A 15,253-nucleotide genomic window follows, 5' to 3' on the forward strand; every position below is an offset into this window, starting at 1 on the left:
TGTGTGTGTGTGTGTTTGTGTGTGTGTGTGTGTGGTTGGTTGTGGTTGTGGTTGCAACAGACAACCTTACACAATTCACCCCTTCTCACCCAATATGAGCAAACGGTGTGGTTGAGGAAGTGGTCTAGGTTTAGGGTCAAGACTTCTGGGGTGTAGTCATTAGTCAAATTCCTTTGCAGAATGTTCGGTCTGTTGCAAAACGTTTTGCAACGGTTACCGTTTACCTTTTATGATAGAAACCAAACTGAAACAAAAGGGGAGGGACCTACCTGAATTTGTCCAATAGAAACTCTTGTTTTTGTTGCAAAACTTTTTCCGCTTGGAGTAAACGGATGCCTAATGCCTATGCTGGTGAAATCCCTGTGTGGTATTTCAAGACAAAGACTTTGCCGTTGTACCCAAAACAATAGATGTTCTGAGGCTGAGAGAGAGAATGAGGGATATTAAGATGGCCACTAAATCCTAATTTGTCACTTTCATGATGCCATAAGGAGTATTGGACACTTTGTTGCCCTGTCTATGCTTTTAGCAAAATCAGATCTTGAGGTAAAATTGATTTAACTGACAGTTCAATAGGCCTGGATAGATTTTGTGTGAAAGCTGCAATGAATTTGTACTTCAGGAAGGCTACGTTCATATCACATTTCTCAGGTTGTGTTTCTCCATCTCTGACCTAATTAAATCCTATGACCACAGTGCCTCAATGTATTGGTAAAGTGTTGGTAAATTCTTAGGCTTGACCTGTTCTGTGTGTGTATGTGTGTGTGTGCACGAGATATTCAAAGACTCCCTCAGTGACTCGGCAGCAGAACACTTGGGGGTCAGTCTTGTTAAAATAGAACACATCACACTGGCCTCACACGTGCTTCACACCGCCCAATGAAAACCTCAGCAGCAGCCAGTAGCTACAGTGAGGAGCGAGGAGAGGAAGCAACACCTAGGCCTAACTCCTCTTTCCAGCTGTTTGATCGAGGGAAAGAGAGTGAGAGCGATAGAGAGAGAAACAGAAAGGGAAACACCCTGGCCTGGCGTTGTCTAACACACAAAGGAGGAGTAGACAGAGAATCACTCATGTCTGACTGTCTCGTGACGGGTCTTGTCAGCACGAGGATTAGGCAACATCTGACAGTAGTCATAAAGGTGTGTGTGTGTGTGTGTTTATGTGTGTGTACGTATGTGTGGTGTGTGTGTATCACTTGTTCACCTGAAGTAGTATGAAGTTGCTTAGATACTGATCTAAGGTCATACTCCTGTTCCTAGATATATGTGCCAAAGGTCAATTTACAGTCTTCCACCCTAGAGCGGTGTGTCCCGAGCTCAGCCCTATGTGTCGGAGGGAGTGCCTTGTACAGGTGGAGAATGTTGCTGGGTACAAGGTTCAGATGGCGATGATTGACTATGAAGAAATATGAAACAATGAGCCAACTGTTTAAGATAAGAGATGAGGAAGAGAGAGGGAAGGGAAGAGAATGAGAGAGAGAGAGGAGAAAGACAGAAGGAGAGAGATAGAGTGAGGGGTAAGATAAAAGAGAGAATGGAAGGAAGAGAAAGAGTGAAAAGGAAGGAAATAAAGAGAGAGGCTCTGAGAAAGCAGATGAGAGTCACACCCACGCAACAACTTCCTTAAACCATAGGCTTAACAGTCAACAGATTTCTTCACAACAACCTCCACAGCTTTCCAACGATGTGACATCACCAGGCGATCAATTAGTTAATAGACCAATAAGAAAGAGCATAAATGATAAACATGCTGTTTTCCATGCCATTACAACAGAGCAGGACAGGAAGTTAGCCTATAACCTGGATATTGACCACTGACCAGACTTTTTCAGTGATTCATGTAGGCCTACACTCTTTAGAAAAAAGGGTTCTGGATAGCACCTTTTTTTCTACCAAATAGTTTTCAGTTTTCCACTCCCCACTCAGACCACTCCTAGACAGTCCTAACAAAATGATTGCTTAAAACTTCTTAAGGCTAGGGGGCAGTATTTTCGTTTTTGGCTAAAACACATACCCATTTGAAACTGCCTATTTCTCAGCCCCCAAAACTAGAATATGCATATAATTGTCAGATTAGGATAGAAAACACTCTGAAGTTTCCAGAACTGTCAAAATTTTGTCTGTGAGTTAAACAGAACTGATATTGCAGGCTAAAACCTGAGGAAAATCCAATCAGGAAGTGCCCCTGTTTTTGAAACCTCTCTGTTCCTATGCATCCCTATTGCCCATTTAAAGGGATATCAACCAGACTCCTTTTTCTATGGCTTCCCTAAGGTGTCAACAGCCTTTAGACATAGTTTCAGGCTTTTATTTTGAAGAATGAGCGTGAACGACCACATTGCGTAAGTGGATAGGTGGGGGCTCTCAGAGTGAGTTGTGCGCAAAAGGGAAAGGCAGCCATTGTTACTCCCGGTCCTAGTGAAAAGCCAACTGTTCCGGTTGATATATTATCGAATAGATATTTGAAAAACACCCTGAGGATGGATTATAAAAAACATTTGACATGTTTCTGTGGACATTATGGGTATAATTTGGAATTTTTGTCTGCGTTGTCGTGACCGCTCTTTCCGGTGGATTCCTGTGCATAACGCACCAAACTAACGGAGGTATTTGGATATAAAAAATATCTTTATGGAACAAAAGGAACATTTGTTGTCTAACTGGGAGTCTCGTGAGTAAAAACATCCGAAGATCATCAAAGGTAWACYATTAATTTGATWGCTTTTCTGATTTTCGTGACCAAGTTACCTGATGCTAAGTGTACTTATTGTTTTGTCGAGCGATCGATAAACTTACACAAACGCTTGTATTGCTTTCACTGTAAAGCATAATTTCAAAATCTGAGACGACAGGTGGATTAACAAAAGGCTAAGCTGTGTTTTGCAATATTGCACTTGTGATTTCATGAATATGAATATTTTCTAGTAATATTATTTACCTGTGGCGCTATGCTACGCTATGCTATTCAGCGTTGCTGATGACAATTATCCCGGATCCGGGATGGGTGGTTCAGAAAGGTTAAGAAAAGCTATTTGCTAAGAAGTTATTTTAGTTTCTTTTTGACTATTTTAATTGGAAACAATCACAGTAAGGTACTTGTTACCCTGAAATGATTTGATATTGAGATAAAAAAAACAGCTGCATTGGACCTTTAAACAGAAGGATTTTAACAGGCATTTTGTATTATGCTAATTAGATGTTTGCACAGGCATGGGCATCGACTCAAGGACCAGACATAATGTCTAAAGGGTAAGGCTAAATTTCATAGACAATGAAAAACATTGGGCTGAGTTATCATGAAGCAATTTCATTGAACTGTCATGCATGCACGCATATACACAGTCCTTAACAACTGCCCAAGCACAGGGTAGGGTGGGCATATATCTGCCAGCACAGTTAGACAAGGTCCAGGAACACAATGACAATCTATAGACAGTTGACAACTGGCGTGGAGACACAGCAGCTGTGGGAAGAGACTAGGGATATATTTAATGATGTAATGAAGCTACAGGTAGCCTAGTGGTTAAGAATGTTTGGCCAGTAACTGAAAGATCACTGGTTCTAATCCCTGAACTGACTAGGTGAAAGATCTGTTGATGTGCCATTGAGCAAGGCACTTAACCTTATTTACTCTTGTAAAATGTTCTGGATAAGAGTGTCTGCTAAATGACTAAAATGTAAATGTATATTAATCAGTGACTGATACATTGAGGAATAATAGAGACTTTAGCCATAWATGTATTATTATTTTTTACTTTATTTAACTAGGCAAGTCAGTTAAGAACAAATTCTTATTTACAATGACAGTCTACGCCGGCTAAACCCGGACGACACTGCGCGCCGCGCTATAGGACTCCCAATCACAATCATGTGATGTAGCCTGGATAAATAAAAGGTTTGTGTTATTATCCCTCTATGACGAGGAAATGATGATGCATACACACCATGGAGTATCCTTTAGGATGAGGAATACACACACTTCATGAGAAATCGGTGAGTAATGTTGTACTGCATTACAGAGCACAAATTATAAACATGTTGTTTTTTCATGCCATTACAACAGGAAGCTAGTCTATAACCTGGACATTGACCACTGACCAGACTTTTTCAGTGATTCATGTAGGCCTACACTCTTAGAAAAAATAGTTCTAGATAGCATCTTTTTTTTCTAAGTAAGTATTTTACCCAGGACTATCTACTGTACATCATGGGTTCCCAAACTTTTTTGGTCCGCGACCCCATTTTAAAATCCATTTTGTTTTGCGACGCTGTAACGGCAGTCTATTTCTTCCTCCTCCTCGGACGAGGAGAGGCGAGAAGGATCGGAGGACCAATGTGCAGAGTGGTAAGTTTCCATGATTTTAATAACACGAAAACAAGACACGATACAAAATAACAAACGAACTAACCGTAACAGTCCCGTGTGGCACAAACACTGACACAGGAAACAAACACCCACCAACCAAACGTGAAACCCAGGCTGCCTAAGTATGATTCTCAATCAGGGACAACGATTGACAGCTGCCTCTGATTGAGAATCATACCAGGCCGAACACAAAACCCCAACATAGAAAAACACACATAGACAACCCACCCCAACTCACGCCCTGACCATACTAAATAAATACAAAACAAGGGAAATAAGGTCAGGAACGTGACAGACGCCACCATGTAAAAACCGGATGTAATCAACGGCCAATGTAGACTTTTTTAATTGGGGTTATGACAAGTGACTGAAATGCATCAGGAAGGTATTGGGAAGTTCAGAAGATCATCAGGCAATAATTTTGTAAGAACTTCATCACTAAACAGGTTTCCATCCAACCCTTTAATGCGAGTAAAGTGGAGGTCGGATAAAAAATGTCATGACAGTTCTGATGGAAACAGAAAATGTTTCCGGTAAACTTTCCAAATGTCTACAAAACAAAATACACTAGACCAGGTGGGATTATTTTGTGTCAGTAAAATGAAATATGCGAGAAATGTCCGTGGAAACGCTTATATACGCACAATAACCATCATATCGAAGTAAACTTGGAGTCACGCGATGACATGCTGTGTGGTCTTCCCACTAAAACTCCTTGGTGCAGTTTTTTAGGCTACAGATGATATAAGTTATGATGAACTTCACAGGATGGTGAAATTGCAAGGTGATGAGATGAGGCTCCTTTCCTCTCCTCTCCTTTCGAGTCTTATTTTTGTGATATGATCATCGACGCTTGGCTGCTGTTTGACAAATAAAAATTATTTTGTATTTTTGTCCATAATAATCTCTTCATGTATGCTATACTTGAGCTCTAGCCAACAACGTATATGTTGTTGGCGCACATGCCAATACCAGAGTGGGCACATGCAACATAACGCAACATTTTTGGTGAGAAACCCATCAGTAAAATGCAATGGAAACCCATTTACCTTAAAATGTTTATTCGGTACATGGGAATTTAACTGCAAAAGGTATTTTATATACAGTATGTCATCATGCACAGCCTTTTATCTCCATCAATTTGATGGAAACATCTCTGGTGGGAAAATGCTCATATTGTTTTTATGCAGATTTTAGAATATTCGCATGAAAATTGGATGGAAATATTCGCATGGCAATTGGATGGAAACCTAGCAAATTGATGATGAGTGCCTGGTCCACTCTGTTCTAATGAGACTTGTGGGCATTGTAACTGGAAAGAGTCGTGTCTTTCAGTGATGGGGTCATAATATTTTATAGCTTAAACCTTTCAAAAGATAGAGCAACATTTGTAGGAAGAAAACAGAAACAGCTGTGTTTATTACAACTGCGTCTAGTGGCTACCGGAAGTTACTGACATAACCTGTCACACCCTGATCTGTTTCACCTGTCTTTGTGCTTGTCTCCACCCCCCTCCAGGTGTCTCAGTGTCGGCCAATTGTCGAACCACATCGCATTTTTCAGCGTACAGTAGGTTATACCTCTAGTTTACAAGTCCATTCGCACATTGTTCATGCCTATGACGTGGTAATGATCAATAATGGTGCAATAGCCTACAGTTTTCTTTCTATTTTGTTTGAATTATTACACCGCCTTACTTTCATCCCTGATTATGTTGTGTATTGTTGATTAAATCAATATTTTTAAACCAAAAAGTAGTGTCTGCGAGGGTGAGTGTGTCTAAAGTCGAGGGATCATGCAGTGAAAGAATGGCTCCGAAGGAGATGGCTGTCATTTTACGATCCCGTAACCAATTGTGCTATTGTGTATGTTTTTTCGCATTATTTGTAACTTATTTTGAGTATAATGTTTCTGCCACTGTGTCTTATGACCGTCACTGGCTTCATCAATAAGTGCATTGATGATGTCGTCCCCACAGTGACCGCACGTACATACCCCAACCAGAAGCCATGGATTAGAGGCAACATCCGTACTGAGCTAAAGGGTAGAGCTGCCGCTTTCAAGGAGTGGGACTCTAACCCGGAAGCTTATAAGAAATCCTGCTATGCCCTCCGACAAACCATCCAACAGGCAAAGCGTCAATACAGGACTAAGATTGAATCGTACTACACCGGCTCCGATTCTTGTCGAATGTGGCAGGGCTTGCAAACTATTACAGACTACAAAGGGAAGCAAAGCCGAAAGCTGCCCAGTGACACGAGCCTACCAGATGAGCTAAATTACTTCTATGCTTGCTTCGAGGCAAGTAACACTGAAGCATACATGAGAGCATCAGCTATGTGATCACTCTCTCCATAGCCGATGTGAGTAAGACCTTTAAACAGGTCAACATTCACAAGGCCGCAGGGCCAGACGGATTACCAGGACGTGCACTCCGAGCATGCGCTGACCAACTGGCAAGAGTCTTCGCTGACATTTTCAACCTGTCCCTGACTGAGTCTGTAATACCAAAATGTTTCAAGCAGACCACCATTGTCCCTGTGCCTTAGAACACGAAGGTAACCTGCCTAAATGACTACCGACCCGTAGCACTGTAGCCATGAGGTGCTTTGAAAGGCTGATCATGGCTCACATCAACACCATTATCCCAGAAACCCTAGACCCACTCCAATCTGCATACCGCCCTAAAAGATCCACTGATGATGCAATATCTATTGCACTCAACACTGCCCTTTCCCACCTGGACAAAAGGAACACCTATGTGAGAATGATATTCATTGACTACAGCTCAGCGTTCAACACCTGTCACGCCCTGACCATAGAGAGCCTTGTTATTCTCTATTTTGGTTAGGTATGGTTCCCAATCAAAGGCAGCTGTTTGTTGTTGTCTCTGATTGGGGATCATATTTAGGCAGCCATTTCCCCACTGGTTTTTGTGGGATCTTGTTTCTGTGTAGTTGCCTGTGAGCACTGCTTGAGCTTCACATATCGTTTGTTCTTCTTTGTTGTTTTTGTGAGTTTCATTTGATTAAACATGTGGAACTCTACGTACGCTGTGCCTTGGTCCGTTATTTCATTAGACGATCGTGACAACACCATAGTGTCCTCAAAGTTCATTATTAAGCTAAGGACCCTGGGACGAAACACCTCCCTCTGCAACTGGATCCTGGACTTCCTGACCGGCCGCCCCCAGGTGGTAAGTGTAGGTAACAACACATCCGCCACGCTGATCCTCAACACGGGGGCCCCTCAGGGGTACGTGTACTCCATGTTCACTCATGACTGCATGGCCATGCATGACTCCAACACCATCATTAKGTTTGCCGATGACACAACAGTCGTAGGTCTGATCACCATCAATGATGAGACAGCCTCTAGGGAGGAGGTCAGAGACCTGGCCGTGTGGTGCCAGGATAACAACCTCTTCCTCAACGTCATCAAGACAAAATAGATGATTGTGAACTACAGGAAAAAGAGGACTGAGCACGCCCCCATTCTCATTGACGGGGCTGCAGTGGAGCAGGTTGAGAGCTTCAAGTTCCTTGGTGTCCACATCATCAACAAACTATCATTGTCCAAACACACTAAGATAGTCATGAAGAGTGCACGGCAAAGCCTATTCCCCCTCAGGAGACTGAAAAGATTTGGCATGGGTCCTCAGATCCTCAAAAGGTTATACAGCTGCACCATCGAGAGCATCCTGACTGGTTGCATCACTGCCTGGTATGGCAACTGCTCGGCCTCCAACCGCAAGGCACAACAGAGGGTAGTGCATATAGCCCAGTACATCACTGGGGCCAAGCTTCCTGCCATCCAGGACCTCCTTACCAGGCGGTGTCAGAGGAAGGCCCTAAAAATTGTCAAAGTCTCCAGCCACCCTCGACTGTTCTCTCTGCTACTGCATGGCAAGCYCTACCGGAGCGCCAAGTCTATGTCCAAAAGGCTTCTTAACAGCTTCTACCCCCAGCCATAAGACTCCTGAACAGCTTATCAAAAGGCTACCCAGACCCCTCTTTTAAGCTGCTGCTACTCTKTGTTTATTATCTATGCATAGTCACTTTAACTCTACCTACATGTACATATTACCTCAGTTACCTTTACTAACCAGTGCCCCCGCACATTGACTCTGTACCGGTACCCCCTGTATATAGCCTCGCTGTTGTTATTTTACTGCTGCTGTTTAATTATTTGTTACTTTTATTTTCTATTTTTTACTTAAACGTTTTTTTCTTAAAAACTTTTAAAGCATTGTTGGTTAAGGGCTTGTAAGTAACKATTTCACTGTAAGGTTACCTGTTGTATTCGACGCATGTGACAAATAACATTTGATTTGATTTGAATCTGCCAGCCCTTGTTGTTCAAGGTTGAACTATGTTGTTCAAGGTTGAGTGATATGATGAGAGTAGAATGAGCATTACAAGGCTGCTGGGGTTCTAATTCTAAATGAATGGAAACATAAACATAGATAAGGTATATGATACGTTTAGACAGTGTGAGAGATCGGATGGGGTAAACCAGGAACATAGCAGGAAGCATACTCCAGACAAGAGATACTGAAAACATTAAACAAGCCCACAGAAAGAATCAATAACTACACCTGCTCTCCAACAACCACTTAAACGTGGCTGAAACTGAGTGAGAGAAAACATGTTTGTATTTGTGCACAAGTGTCTCTGTCTTTTGTCAAGTGATCATTTGTCAGATGATCATTTGTCAGGTGAGGGTGAGGTGTGCCACAGTGACATGTCTCTCTCTCTCTTGCTCTCTCTCTCTCACACACACACACACACACACACACACACACACACACACACACACACCACACACACACACACACACACACACACACACACACACACACACACACACACACACACACACACACACACACACACAGAGGAGTTGAATCCTATCACCTCACCTCACACACACACTTCCATGGTAAGAGCCCCCATCAGCATGTTGTAAATAACTTGTTTACTGACAAGGTAAACAAACAAATCAATGTGAACAAAACCACCTTCATCACATTACCCTCACTACTTTCCCTCCCTGTGACCCTGACTGTGTCCCAAATGAGGCCTATGGGCCCTGGTCAAAAGTAGTGCATAGGGAATAGGGTGCCATTTGGGATTCAGACCCCGTATCCAAACAAACCTTTCTTGAACTCCTCCAACATGGAATCCAGCTTGGTGTCATGGAACACGAAGTGGACCGTGTGGTTGTAGAACTTGGTGATAGTCTTCAGCGTCGTACAGTCATCCGGGTCAACGAAAGCCAGGTCCTTGACAAACATGATATCCACAATGTTTGACCGCTCGTGCTCGAACACCGGTATGCGCGTGTACCCGCTCTCCATGATCTCTGACATGGTGTTGAAGTCTAGCACAGCGTCGCTGTGGATCATGAAGGAGTTAATGATCGGTGTCATGACATCTTGAACGGTTTTGGTCCTGAGCTCGAGCGCACCTTGGATCATGTTTAGCTCCTCTTTGACCAGGTCATTGTATGGTTCCGTCACTCTCAACATCTCCACTAGCTTCTCCCGGTTGTACACAGTACCAATCTCCTGGCCCAGGACACAGTCCAGGAGTTTACTGATGGGCCATGACAGGGGGAAGGTGACCAACATGAAGAACTTGGTCACCATGATAGTGTTGGCTCCTACAGCCAAACCGTGGCGAGAGCACAGAGCCTGGGGCACAATCTCCCCGAATATGACAATACTTATAGTGGAGGCGACCACAGCACCCAGGCCTGACCCTATCAAGTCATCCAGAAGGATAGTGAGCGTTGTGTTTACAAGCACATTACCCAGAAGCAACGAGCATAGCAGATAGTTCCCTTTCCTCCGAATGGGATCGATCTTGCTGGCGTACCTCTTCTCCTTCTCGGTACCGCAGCTCTGGACTATCCGGAGCTCCATAGGATCCAGGGCCATGAGTCCCAGGTTAAGCCCGCTGAACATACCTGACAGTACCAGCAGGCAGCAGATGAGGATGCACTGGAACCACATAGGAAGCATGGACTTCTTCTCCTCCACCACCCGCAGCCTCCCGTCATCCTCACCCAACAGGTACCACTTGCCATCCTGGCTTTCCTGGACGCACAGCCCATACTCCTTCTGGGGCTCGCTCTTCCGGAGAGGCTTGATTTTCAAACTCAGAACCCCCCAGGTTCGGAGGTGGCTCACGTTCATGCCACCCCTGATAACGATATCTTTGCTATAGTCTGCACAAGTCCTGTTAAAAGGAGCATTGTTGCTGGTAACATCACCTTCCTCATGTTCATGGTCGGTGAATCTGATCTGTGATGAGGTGTCAGGAAGAATCTGTAGCCCGTAGAACCTCAGGAAGATGTTGCTCTCTTCTGTTACCTGAATCACCCCGTCATTGGTGGTCGTGGCCGGCTTGTCACTCCTCTCGAGKCGCATGCCGAAGATCCGGGTGGGACTACCAGTCTCCGGGACCCTCGTCTCGGCTCCTGTGCCTGCCGTCCACCATAGGCAAACTATTAAAGTTAGTGTATATCCCTGCCAGACACTCCAGTCTGTCGCCATGTTTATTTCCCTTTGTGCTAACTGGGAGCTGACATCACCTACTCATTCTGCACAGCCCGCCCATCATTAACATAATGCTACTGTGCATCCAATCCACATCAGAGACATCACATAATGAATATGAGCGAGCCCCTCTGCTCTTGTTTTTTTTAGCGACAATCAGCAGTTGAAACAATAACAAAGCGTTTTCCCCGCCCCTGTTTCAGTCAAAAGCTGAGGGATGGGACTGTAGAAGCATACCCACTTTCAAATTCATAGACAGAGATATGGATGCAAGGACTGACCATCCATGATATCAAAATTATAGCTTAAACCAAGTTTTGAGGCTATATAGTTTGTTAGTTTACATTTACTTTGTTTGCAAACATTTGAGTAAAACAAGCTTATATTTGGGGTTCTGATGGGGTACAACAGTTGAACTAAGCTCATAAGGCATTAATAAGTTATATTCTTCAAGTCATTGGGTACATATCATTAATTTATAAGTCTAAAAATTAATGCAGCACTGGACACGCACTGGTTGAATCAATGTTGTTTCCACATCATTTCAATGAAATTACCAATGTGGAAATTTAACCAACGTGGAATAGACGTCTGTGCCCAGAGGGGCAGACAGCCCCTTCATGGTGGGATGCAATAATTTTTTTATATTTTTAAATGGACTACAGCGTATCAAAAACATTTTTGGCATGGTTTGTTTGTTGTTTTATTATCACACACTGTATACTTTTAGTCTGCACATGCTCCTATACAGCCCACGGCACCCCCACCTGGTTGGTAAACAGTACACCATTACAAAAGACCCCCCTCTGATTGGACAGCGATGAGAGAATTTCAGTATTGTGGTATAAAATGTATTTCAAACTGAGTGCGCCCTAACCTGCAATATATTTTCAAACATTTGAAAATAGGCTTGTTTTTACTGACATGTGGGGGCTCATATTGATAGGACAGCTAGTACCTGTACTACATTGTCAATGCAGATACCCATCTTGTTATGAGGGACTGGCAGCAGGGCATTGTATGTCCTAGTATATGCCTGGTGCTTCTGGCATCTGCCACTGTTACCTAGATCATGACCTGCTTTGGTGGCCAACACAACACAAATGGGATTTCTTGGAAATTAGCTTTCATGGAGTCTTCAGCCAGCTGCCATAATGCAAGAGTCAGGACAAAATAGATGCTAGAAGAGATCCTGGTCCCTGTATGCGTTAGAGGAAAATAATTAGAGTGGGTTCTACTCAATTTTAACCTTTTACAACTCCCCTATTTCCATCCTGTGTGTGAAGTATTGTAGCTCATGTCTCAGTGTTAGTTCGCCCCCTTGTGTACAAACCACAGAAAGACACCACAGGTTCTCTTGTTTAGAGTTGTGGTCTATTCCTGTATTGTCAGTTAAATGTAATTTCTCCATAGGAGTGTTATTTTATTCTGAATGGACTAGTTTCTTTTATTTTGAACATTCACACCATTACCAAATGAAAAAATACAGACAGTGTAAGCCTAGTTGTTACAGCAGATAAATATGTGGAGGTGATGACCATACTATATGTATGTATGTTCACTGTATTGGAAAACAAACAGTTTTTTTTTTTAACTTTCCGTGACCAAACATTTGCTCAATTAATTTATAGTCTGTAAATATTAGGATATCTTACCACCTGTAAGGGATGAATTCTGTCTTGACAAAAGTCATAGACTTTTAGTTCAACGCCTAGTTTTGATTTACATTTGGTTGAGTTGTGAACTCAATGTGAAATCAACAACAAAAGCCACCATGTCATTGGATTTAGAATAAAAATTACGAAATGCCCTTATGTTGATGACTTTGAAAATGTTGATGTTGTTACAACGTCATCACATAGATTTTTCTGGTTGAAATCAAATCAAATTTTAGTTGTCACATGTGCCGAATACAACAGGTGTAGACTTGAAATACTTACTAAAAAGCCCTTTCCCAACAATGCAGAGTTAAAAAGTAAGGTCCTAAAGCACACTGTTGCCTTGTTTTGTATCACATTTCAATGATAAAACTGGGGGGGAAATTTCAGAATGTGGGGGGGCACATCCACAGTTTTTAAARGAATAAAGTCATACCGTATATTTAAAAAATCACGACAGCTGTGACGGAAACCGGAAGTTTCGGTACAATTTTATAAGTGCCAAATGTTGATAAAATAACCATCATATCTAAGTAAACTTGGAGTCACTGTCACACCCTGACCATAGAGAGCTGTTTATTCTCTGTGTTGGTTAGGGCGTGACAGTGACTAGGGTGGGTTATCTAGGTGATTAATTATCTATGTTGGCCTGGTATGGTTCCCAATCAGAGGCAGCTGTRTATCGTTGTCTCTGATTGGGGATCATATTTAGGCAGCCATTTCCACATTGTGTTTTGTGGGATCTTGTCTAGGTATAGTTGCCTGCGAGCACTACATTTGAGCTTCACGTTTCGTTTTACTGTTTTTTCTTTGAGTTTCTCTTCCAAATAAAGAGGATGGAAACATACCACGCTGCATCTTGGTCCACTCATTATAACGAACGTGACAGTCACGTGGTGTGTGGTCCTCCCAGTATGACTTGGGAAACCATGCAGTTTAGGCTATTAGGATAAATATAAAATAAATTATGATGGACGTCACAGGGTGGTGAAAGTGCACGGTATGAGCTTGATGATCCTTTCTAATAAATGTTGAGGGTCTTATTCTGGTGACATGATGATCGATGCTTGACTGACATTTGACAAATACAAATATTCTTGCTGTTATCCATAATAATCTCATCACGTAGACTAACCTGCCCGCAGAGCCCACACTGTATCTGCGAGCTGTTGGCTAAAGCGCATGTGCCAAGACTAGACTAGGCACATTTACTATTGCACGCACTAACTTCAAAATTCAATGGAAACGCATTAAAAAGTACATTTTGTGTGCATGTCACCACACATGGATTTTTATCTACAACAAGTCAGTTTGGTGGAAACACCACTGGTGGGAAAATGCATATTTTCTTCATGCAGATTTTAGAATATTTGCATGAACATTTGTCGCCAATTGGATGGAAATCTAGTTATGGACTGACCAGGTGAAAGCTATGATTCCTTATTGATGCCACTTGTTAAATCCACTTCAATTATTGTAGATGAAGGGGAGGAGACAGGTTAAAGAAGGATTTTTAAGACAATTAAAACATGGATTGTGTATGTGTGCCTTTCAGAGGGTGAATGGGAAAGACAAAATATTTATGTGCCTTTGAATGGGGTAAGGTAGTAGGTGCCAGGCACACCGGTTTGAGTGAGTCAAGAACTGCAATGCCGCTGGTTTTTTCARGCTCAACAGTTTCCCGTGTGTATCAAGAATGGTCAACCACCCAAAGGACATCCAGCCAACTTGACACAACTGGGAAGCATTAGAGTCAACATGGGCCAGCATGTTGACTCGACACCTTGTAGAGCCCATGCCCCTACGAATTGAGGCTGTTCTGAGGCCAAAAGGGGGTGCAACTGAATTTTAGGAAGGTGTTCCTAAGTTTTGTACACTCAGTGTATAGTACTGTACAAATATGGTGTAGATGTGCCAGACTGTTTTTAGTTTATAGATCCCTTTTATCTCTTTCTGGTCAGGTTTCTCCATGCCTGTCTGAGAGTCTACTCAAGTGCATAGGGTGCTTCTTAACTGGTATGTTTTCTTCTAAACTGCCTGATTTCAATTGTGTTTCTMTGTTGACAGTGTGGACCATCTACGCCCTAGCTGCTCTCCCGACTCTGACAGTCATAGCCATGGTGGCTAAACTACTACTGCATATTACAGTGAAGTAAGTATTACATGTTACGTTGTTTGATGTGAATTATGGACATTGTATTGTACTAATGCCTCAAAAGTGTAACAAAGTGTAGTTTATTGCATGTAATGTATTTTTAACACTGAGAGCCCCACTGCCCTACCAAGCAAAAAGACAGTAACTGCTCATGATGTGGAACTGAGAAAAATTGCTTTTATTTACCTTGGTTTCACAGTAACTTTATGCAGTTACTGCTAACATGACCCCCGTTTTCTCCAAAACACAATACAATAGAGGCAAGATATTCGTACACATGATTAAGCATGTATTTCACTTAGCAAAAATGACATTCATTCATTTTCGACAAAATTAGCAGTTACTGCTTGGTAGTGCAGCCAGTGGAATATATAACCTAATGTTACTATTCTCTCTTGCCATAGCTAGCACAGGTGGTTACCTCTTTTATTCCTTCTGTTTTCCGTAAAGAAGTGATGTAACATGGAGATATGGCCGTGTGGGAACACAAACCCTAACCAGCCAGGAGTCAG

The 15,253-nt window shown here is 42.5% G+C and overlaps 1 protein-coding gene across 1 annotated transcript in view; it reads right to left on the reverse strand.

Moving 5' to 3' along the window:
- The window catches only part of LOC111974574 (metal transporter CNNM4), a 49,224-nt gene extending 38,299 nt beyond the window's left edge, over positions 1-10,925 (reverse strand). The window contains exon 1 of the mRNA XM_024002409.2: positions 9,524-10,925. Coding sequence (XP_023858177.2) covers positions 9,524-10,925 — 1,402 coding nt within the window. The remainder of the gene's footprint in view (positions 1-9,523) is intronic.
- Positions 10,926-15,253: the final 4,328 nt, after the last annotated feature.

Source organism: Salvelinus sp. IW2-2015, linkage group LG15 (genome assembly GCF_002910315.2).
Source record: "Salvelinus sp. IW2-2015 linkage group LG15, ASM291031v2, whole genome shotgun sequence".
In the NCBI taxonomy this organism is placed as follows: domain Eukaryota; kingdom Metazoa; phylum Chordata; class Actinopteri; order Salmoniformes; family Salmonidae; genus Salvelinus; species Salvelinus sp. IW2-2015.